The sequence below is a fragment of the Kogia breviceps genome, chromosome 1, assembly GCF_026419965.1.
Source record: "Kogia breviceps isolate mKogBre1 chromosome 1, mKogBre1 haplotype 1, whole genome shotgun sequence".
Classification (NCBI taxonomy): Eukaryota; Metazoa; Chordata; class Mammalia; order Artiodactyla; family Physeteridae; genus Kogia; species Kogia breviceps.
Window position 1 is genome coordinate 168,197,126 of NC_081310.1, and position 9,597 is coordinate 168,206,722.

General features: G+C 51.3%; 1 protein-coding gene across 1 annotated transcript; it reads right to left on the reverse strand.

The window, feature by feature from the left end:
* Nucleotides 1-1,224: 1,224 nt before the first annotated feature.
* GUCA2B (guanylate cyclase activator 2B) lies at nucleotides 1,225-4,423 on the reverse strand. Its single transcript, XM_059046248.2, has 3 exons — nucleotides 4,331-4,423; nucleotides 2,995-3,181; nucleotides 1,225-1,286 (listed from the first exon to the last, which is right to left on the reverse strand). Exons 1-3 carry the CDS (start codon nucleotides 4,421-4,423, stop codon nucleotides 1,225-1,227), a joined length of 342 nt encoding a protein of 113 aa, XP_058902231.1.
* Nucleotides 4,424-9,597: the final 5,174 nt, after the last annotated feature.

Consider the following 9,597-nt stretch of genomic DNA (forward strand, 5'->3'; position numbering starts at 1 on the left):
GGGAATCCACCATGGCCTTGGCCCTGGGAGCTGAGTTCAGAGGGCATGGCCCCTTTGTACCTGGCTTTTCTCCTCTCTGGCTGCCCGGGACAGAGGCCCGGGAGGAAGCCACCCTGTGGAAAGCCCTTCTCCCAGGAATTCCCAGTCTGGCTCTTGGCCTTTACTAGAGCACTGAAGGCCCCTGGGGGAAAGCAGTGGCTGCAGGGCATCCTCCCTTGGGTGTCATTAGCTGCAGCTGGGGCCTGGAGTCACAGGGAGGTGATAACATGATGGTTCAGAGCATAGACTCTGGCCCAGACTTCCTGGGAAGAAGCCTGCTTTGCCACTTTGCTGAGCCTGTGACCCTGGACTAATTAGTTCTCTCTGTACCTGGGTCTCCTCATTCGTAAAGGTAATAAGAATAGTATCTGCTTCACTGAACTGTTGTGAGGACTTGGTGAGTTAATACCTACAAAGAGTTTAGAACAGTACCTAGGGTATAGCAAATGCTCAATAGATGCTGGTATTATTAATATTCCTTGGGGCCACCAGGATGGAGGGAGGGAAGGAAGGCCTTCCATATGGAGCTGGCCAGGCAGTCCCGGGGAGCCCAGGAAGGAGGGTAAAGGTGAACTCAGGCAGGCCCGGGGGCAGAATCAGCCCCTAAGGGGCACCACGTGGTTCCTCCCTCCACCCCCTCCACCGCAGTCCCACCTACGGGACGGAGGCCCCCGTCCTCCCCCCAGCCCCATCAGGAGCACAGAAGCTCTGGCTCTGCGGCTGGGCCAGGCCTGGAGCTCAGCATGGGGGGTCAGATGGGTCTGGGTCCTCTGTGGCTTCCCAGCCCTGTGATCATGGGCGACTCATTTCCACCCAGAGCCTCACTCCTTCAATATGAAATGGAGCAACTCCTCAGGCGAGGAAACCGGGAAAATGCCTGACTCAGGAGTCCGACCCACCCAGCTTCCTAGGCAGCTCTGCCTATGGCTCCTGGGGATGAACAAATGGACGCCTGACTCTGTGTATAGGTGGGGAATCTTTATTCAGCAGCAGGGCTGCCTCGGGGGCCAAACTCTCCTCCAACCGTGGGTCCACCTGCTCGGGCCCTGCAGGGCAGGGTGGGGGGCGGGGATGCCCATGGGGGCGGGGACCCCCAGAGCCTGGATGGGAGTGGGTGCTGTGAAGGCAGTGGGCTTGGGGGGGGAGGCACGGTGTCCAGGGTGGGCTCAGGGCACCCAGGCCATCTTAGCTGCAGCCAGTACAGGCAACATTCACGCACAGCTCACAGTCGTCAGCAGCGATGCTCCCTGGGCAGAGGAGAAAACTGGTCAGCTGAACCTGAACCTGAAACTTCTGTGGTCCAAGGAGCCACTGACCAGGCAGCCAGAGAAGGCCTGCTTCTGAGAGGGTTTGAGGCAGGGGCCTGGCATCCTTCTCATAGATTAATAAGAGCAAGAAAGTTTAGAAGAAGCGTGAGCAGCTTGGGCTCAAGTCCCAGGTTCTGTCCTCCTAGCAGTGCCTGGGCAAGTCACTTAAACTCTGCCTGAGTTTTCCTGCCTGCTCGACTGTATCAGCCTGACAGAGGGGTTGTGAGGAGCGCTCGCAGGCTCTCCTGGGATTGACCCAGGGCCTGGCACTTAGTAGGTGCTCAATAAATACTAGCTACTAGAGATTATCATATTAAGTGAAGTAAGACAGAGAAAGACAAATATCCTATGCTATCACTCATGTGGAATCTAATTTTTAAAAGTTACAAATAAACTTATTCACAAAACAGAAACAGACTTAACATGTCGAAAACAAACTTGTTTGTGGTTACCAAATGGGAAGAGTGGTGGGGGAAGGATAAATCAGGAGCTTGGGATGAACATACACACACTACTATATATAAGATAGATAACCAACAAGGACCTACTGTATAGCACAGGGAACTCTGCTCAATATTCTGTGATAACCTACATGAGAAAAGAATCTAAAAAAGAATGAATAGATGTGTATGTATAACTGAATCACTTGGCTGTACACCTGAAACTAACACAATGTTGCAAATCAATGATACTCCAATAAAATCAAAAGGAAAAAAGAAACAAACAAATACTAGCCAGTGGCCGCATTCTCCTGGCCAGCTGTTTCATCGCTCACATTTCAGCTCAGATGTCACCCCATCTTGGAAACCTTTCAGATCCCGTTATGTAACAGGGAAGAGCCACGTCTGACTACATGTTGGATCTGTTGTTTCTTTTACTTTATCCTTTTCTTTCCGCTGCTTTTGTTCACTAAAAGGATACTGTCTATACATAATGGCCTGCCTTGGGGAACCCCGCCCCTTTGCCTGAATGTTAAACCAAAGTGCTATTGTTCAGGGAAGCATCCTGACCCCATCCACCCTGCAAGAAAGAAGAAATTAGCACAGCCCCTCCCAGAGGCCGGCCATTCCAAGGGGCATTTGCAAAACTTATGGCCTTTTCACTTTACTTCCTCATCTCCTCCCCCTCTCTGTTCTATAAAAGAAACTGGCATCCAAACCCCGATAAGATGGTTTTTTGGAGACCTTAGTCTGCCATCATCTCGGTCTGCTGGCTTTCCAAATAAAGTTGTATTCCATGCCTCAACACCTCGTCTCTGATTTATTGGCCCGTCGTGCGGTTGGACTCAGTAACACTTATGCCACCGTGGACGTGAGCCATCGCTCTCCCGTGTCCCCACTGTGCCTCCTCCATCATCCAACTGCATTGCAGTCGTTTTTATGGGTCCGTTTCCTGTGTCCCCTTCCCCCCAATCTGTGTAGTCTTGGAGGTAGGCTGATCACCCCGTCCAGGTGGCCGGGGACTGAAGGAGTTCCTGGCATGCCTGATTTCAGTGCCCAAACCGGGGAGGCCAGGGGCTTGAGTTTCTTGAATCTCCCTGTTCTCAGCCACTGGGTGTTTAACAGAAACCACACGAGGTAGAGGAGCTGGGGTCTGGGGAGGAGAGACAGTGAGGGACAGATGGCTTGCCAGGGGTGGGGGGACTCACTCAAGGCCTGGAAAATGCTGTCCGCTTCCCTGGAGGCACAGATGGGCTGGAGGTCCAGTGGCAGGGCCGGGTGGTGGCACATGGAGGGCCGGGCGCTCCGGGCTTGCAGGTCAGGGCTGGGCACCCATTGCCCCTCCAGGTCATTCAGCTTCTTCACCGATTCCAGCTGGACCTGGAAGCCTTGGTACTGGGGGAGGAGGGAGAGGAGATGGTAGGGCATCAAAACCTGAGCAGGAAGTGGGTGGGGCACTGCCAGGAGACCAGGGTTCCCCAGGGCCCCCAGAGCTTCCCTGTTCTCACGGAGTGAGAAAGTCAAGGTCACACTCGGAAGACTGCCTGCGTGGAAGGTGGTGCCTGGCACTTCACACCCCCCTGTGTCACAGGCTAACTGGGAGATGAGGTCGAGCAGGGCCGTGGAGCACATTGGTTCAAGGCATGGGCTTTGAAGGCCGGGGGACTTCGGTTCAAATCCTAGCTCTTCCCGACTGTCTGACCATCTCTGCCCCAATCTGAGCCTCATCTGACAAATGGAGATGATCAAACTCCACCGCTCCCTGGTGCCTGGTACCCAGGGCACCCTCGATAACTGCATGATTGCCCTTGAACTGACATGGCAAAATGATGGCAATGCCTAGTCTAGCCAGCTGGGCTCCAAAGCCAAGGCTGCAGGGGGAAGCTGACACTGCTTCTCAGGATTCCCTTATTCCTTCCCAGGAGGTCCGGCCCAGAGTCAGGAATGTGCCACCCAGGAGCCCAGCGGCAACCTGCCACACCCACAGTTTCCGGAAGACTGCCACTGTTTCCGGAAGACTCCTAGTCTCACAGCTGCCCTGGAAGAAGACCCAGATTCCCTGCTGTCTTCTCTCTGGGCCTTTGCATATGCTGTGCCCTCTGTCTGGAGCAGTCGGTGACCTCTGTGCCTGGCTACCTCCTGCTCATCCTGCAATGTCAGCTCGAGTTACCAGCCAGGGCAACTTTTTCTGGTGACCCTCCGCCCTCCTCCCCATACATGGGTGAATACAGAGAGTTGTGGGAGCGTAAAAGAAGTCTCCCTGCCCTCCGGGCTCTTCAAGGGCAGGGATCACGTCTTGTTCCACATCTGAACTCTGACTGAGAGGGGCATTTGAGGAGAGCAATGCTGAACGACCATAATTTATTGTTATTATCATCACCATCATAGCCACCACTGACAACCGAGCTGCTCCCCCCCACCCGCTGTGTCCCTGGGCTGTGACTGGGTGTTGGACTGAGCCCTGGGTCCTCAGCTATCCTCGGTGAATTGCCCAGCGTTCCCTCTCCATCCCAGCCTCTCACCATGGGGACTCTCAGGACAAACCTGGATGTAGACTGACTGTGCGCCCTGCAGCAGTACCAGGAAAACCGCAGCAATCCCACACAGCAGCAGCCCTGACGCCGCCCTGCGAGCCATCTCGTTCCCTCTGGGTCCCGCCGTCCACCAGGCTCCCACCTGCTTCCCCAGCTGGCAGCTCTTTATAGGTTGGGTTCCAGCTCCCTGGTCACTCATTAACTGGCCAGCCAGGGTGGGGTTGACAGCTGGCTGGAATCCTGACAAGCCCAGAGCCCATTTCCGGAAAAGGGGTTGGGAATGATAGAGGTAAGGAGGCCCAGAGCACACCGGAGCATATGATGCAGTGTTAAGCGCCTGCCTTGTGCGCAAGACAGCTAGCGAGTTGGGTGAGAGGGAGGCCATTTCACAGACAGGGAAAGTGAGGCTCCAGAGGTAGAGTGCCTTGTCCCAGGTGACAGAGCTAGTCAGTAGCAGAGCAGGTCCTCAGGCATCTGACCCAGCTCAGCCTAGGGTTCTTTCTCAGGTCGAAAGGTACAGACAGACAGGTTGGTCCAGGGCAAGGTGGGCAGACACAAGGCTGACCTCAGAGTTCTCCATGCCCTCAGACCCATGTCTCTCCCTCTCCCCTCTCCCCAGTTCTATTTAAGGACCATCCTTCTGATCAGTCCCTGCCCAGGCCCTCAACCTGTCTCTGCCTGCCATTTCCCATGGTGATGGGTACACTCAGGCCAGGTATTGTCCATCTCACCTGTCGGTGCCTTTCAGAAGCCAGTAGCCTACCCCGGTATGGAGGAAAGAGCACCTGCCTTGGAGACAGACTGACCTGGGTTCAAATCCTGATCCTGCTGCAGCCGCGTCATCTTGGCAAGTCACATCGACTCTGACTGAGCCTTAGTTTTCTCTTCCATCAAATGGGCATAATGATAGAATGCACCACAAGAGGTTGCTGTGAGAGTGATGGGGCTGAGCCCGCCTGAGCTCGTCCTCGTCTGGGGGTAACTCGTGCTGTCACGGGTCCCTTAATTTCACAGTTGCCATTCGGGGCAGTGTGTGACCTGTGACCTCTGTGATTGAAGATTGGGGCAGGGAGAAGCAGGCAAGGTCTGCAAGGGCGTCATCACTACTGCCAGCCCAGGCAGCTGTCAACAGCGTCCATCCCAGAGCTCTGCTCTGCCAGGCACGGAGCCTGGCATGCAGTAGGTGGCCCGTGAATAACATTGAATTGAAGCCCAGATAGCCCATCTGGCTATTTCAGGACCACTCTCCAACCTGTGGCTAAAATCTGATGTCATTGTATTCCCTAAGGCTGATCCTCCTTGCACGAGCCTAATCCCATCTTGTAGCAGCTTTTGCTGCTGCTTTCCACCTGCCTGAAATGCTCATCTTCTTTGTTTTCTTGGGGGTGAAATGAAAAAAGCTCAAGTGAACTTTGGTATTTCCTTTGTCTTGCTTTGAATACGGACTTTGACCTTTACTCCTATGAGTATGAAGAATTTAATAGACTTTCTTACATGATTTCATATCTGTAAACTGAAATAACTGTCAGTAACAATAACTCTCTTTTCTCTAATATGCAGGCGCCATGCTGTTCTATGGGCCTAATCCCATTCAATCTGATGGGACAGTGTAATAATTGTCTTCATTTTACAGATGAAATTCCTTTCACAGGCCCAACAAGTTCAAGCACTGTGTGAGCAGCAGCTTTTCTCTCTGGAATTCTTGCCCCTGCTCAGCTGGTGGTAGAAGGAACACAGGACTTGCATGTAAGGAGATCTGGGTTCAAACCCAGACTCCAGCACTTCTCACCTGTGTGACCTTGTGTGGCTTCTCCAAGCCTCCATTTCTTCATCAGTAAGTGGAGGAAAAAATGGACAACCTCACAGTGGTTATTGTGAGGAAAAACTGGACAGTCCCATCCCAAAGGAGCCTGTGACTCTTCCTTTCCCCAGCACATGCCTGGCCTGTGGGGGCCATGTCGTGAGTGGTGGCTTCCCTGCCTCTCCTTCCCCATGCAGCCCTCCCTGACAGGCCCCATCTCTGAACCTGCAGATGGGACACTTCTGATCTTCGAATCCCCAGTCCTTGCTCTCTCCACCAGGCAAGCTCAGCCCCACGGGCCAGACACCAAGAGGCAAAGAACAAGCCTGTAGGTTTGGAGGCCCCGGTAGCCATGGTCTTCCCTTCTCTGTCTTTCAGCTCTGCCAGCCAGGGCCCATCATGTGTCACTCTTTCCCTGGGAACAAGGTGTGACTTCCTTGTCTGCTTAATCTGACTCAGATTCATATCTCAATGTTGCCCTTCCTAATCTCTTCACCAATGACCCACCATCCATCATGCCACAGATGCAGACACAAACCCTCGCCACTGCCCCCATTCAGCCAGTGTGTGTTGACGTTTCTCAGGGCGCTGCCTTCTTGAGGGACATGGGAAGTGACTGTCATGCCAGCCTCGACTCTGGTCTCTGTGTGGAAACCTCAAACACGGAGGAGAGTGGGTGGCAGTTTGCCTCTGTGTGTATTTGGGCTGCTCCTCTCTCCGCACTGGACTCCCTGCCCAGTGTTCACTGCCACGGTACCTCCCTGCCCCCAAACTGACCATTTCCCAGCAGCATGTGTCACACCTGACCACTCCATCTTTCTTGGAATAAAACACCTTCTCGGGCTTCCCTGGTGGCGCAGTGGTTGAGAGTCTGCCTGCCGATGCAGGGGACGCGGGTTCGTGCCCCGGTCCGGGAAGATCCCACATGCCGCGGAGCGGCTGGGCCCGTGAGCCATGGCTGCTGAGCCTGCGCGTCCGGAGCCTGTGCTCTGCAACGGGAGAGGCCACAACGGTGAGAGGCCCGCGTACCACAAACAAACAAACAAACAAAAAAAAACCCACCTTCTCTACTTGGCTTCTGGGACACACGTTCTTCAGATTTTCTGCCAATTTCATTGGCCCATCTTCTCAGTTTCCTTTGTTGTTTTTTTCTTCTCTTCTTGACCTCTAGAGCTTAGAATGCCCCCGGGGCTCCAGAGCTCAGTCCTTGGACTACTTTTCTCTGTCTATAGTCACCCCTTTGGAGATCTTATCCAGTCTCAAGGACTTTAGTGCCATGGGTACCCTGTTCACTCCCTAGCCTGATATCTCCCCTCAGCTCGAGACTCAGTCATCTACCTCCTCAGCATCTCCCAGAACAGGTGAGGGTACTACCATTCACTCGGTTGCTCAGGCCAAAAATCTGGGGGGAGGGGTTATCCTTGATGCCTCCCTTTGTTTTGATTGCCAAATTCAATTCATTAGCAAATCCAGTTGGCTCTACCTTCAAAATATTTCTAGACTCCAACCACATCTCATCATCTCCATTGCCACCGCCAAGGTCCAAGCTATCACCATGCATCATTGGTCTCGTGGATTCTGGCAACACCCTTGTATTACTCAGGATTCTTCAGAGAAACGGAACCAATCCTGTTACATATTTATATATATTCTTTCTGTCTATCTATCTTCTATCTCTGTCTAGATTTATTATTTTATTAAACTTAATTAATTAATTAATTTAAAATTTTTTATTGGAGTAGAATTGATTTACAATTCTGTGTTAATTTCAGTTGTACAGTGAAGTGAATCAGTTATACATATACATATATGCACTCTTTTTTAGATTCTTTTCCCATATAGGTCACTACAGAGTGTTGAGAGGAGTTCCCTGTGCTATACAGTAGGTCCTTATTAGTTATCTATTTTATATACAGTAGTGTGTATATGTTAATCCCAATCTCCCAATTGATCCCTCCCACCCCCTTAACCCCCTGGTAACCGTAAGTTTGTTTTCTACATCTGTAACTTTATTTCTGTTTTGTAGATAAGTTGTCTAGATTTATTTTAAAAGCTTGGCTCATTCAATTGTTGCAGCTGGCAAGTTTGAAATCTGTAAGGCAGGTTGGCAGGCTGGAAATTCAGATGCAGTCTTGAGTCTGAATTTTGCAGGACAAGCCAGCAGGTGGGAAACTCAGGCAGGGTTTCCATATTGCAAGCTTGAGGCAAAATGCCTTCTTCTTCTTCGGGAAACCTCAGTCTTTCTAAGGCCTTCAGCTGATTGAATGAAGCCCACATACATTATTCACTTAAATTCTACTGATTGTAAACATTAATCACATCTGAAAAAATATCTTCACAACAACATCTAGACTGCTGGTTGACCAAACAACTGGGCACCACAGCCTGGCCAAGAGAGGTCTCCAAACAGATCTCTCTGTATCCACTCTTGCCTGTCTTCTGGCCTCCAGGTGGCAGCCAGAGTGAGCCTGTTAAAATTTAAGTCAGACCATGTCTCTCCTCTGCTCAAACCCACTGATGGCTTCCCACTTTACTCAGGGTAAAATTCAAAGGCCTCCACTGGCCTTCCAGGTCCCTTTGACTCCCCTTCACATCTCTGAGCTCACCTCGAAAAGTTCTGCCTTTCACCCTCTGGGTTCCAGCTACACCAACTTCCTTGCTGTCATCCAAACTTGCCAAAAGTTGCTTACCTCGGGACTCTGCTCTTTACCCACACACTTACATAACTCACCCCGTCACTTCTTCCAGGTCTCTGCTCAAACGCCACTTCCCCAAAGAGATCTTTCCCGACCATCCTACCTCAGAAAGCTTCCCCATCACTCCTGGTTCCCTTAACCTGCTTTCTTGTAGCACCTGTCATATACACACATTTCACTTCTTGCATTTCTCTCACTACTAGAATGCAAGGAATTGGTGTGTATTTGGTTCTTCCCAAACAATATATGGCACATAATTGGTGCTTAATAAATACCTGATGAGTTGAATAAATGAATATGAGTCAAATGTTAACGCCACCAACCACTAGATGTTTGGTCTTGGAAAATGTCCTACTTCTCTGAGCCTCATTCACCTTGTTTAGCATCTTCCTGCCATATGTAAGGGGCCTGGTGACTGTTCAGAAAGTGTGAAGACATCTGTGAACTAGCGTGCCTAGTTGCGAAATCATTTGTTTATCAAGAAACAAAATCCTTTTTGTGTCGTATGTGCATAGCAAACTCTAGGGTATATAATAATTTAATCCACACATATTTATTGACGGCCTATTATGTTCCAAGCACCATTTTAGGCACAAGAGGTACAGCAACCAGCAGGACAGACAGAGCCACTGCCCACAGAGCAGTGCTGGTGGCTTGGAAATGGTGGGTTGGGGGGGTGTCAGAATAGGGATGTTGAGAAGTTGGATTCTAGACATTCGTTGAAGTCAGAGCCCACAGGATTCTCTGTTCCCTTGGATGTGGAGGATAAATGGGGAGGAG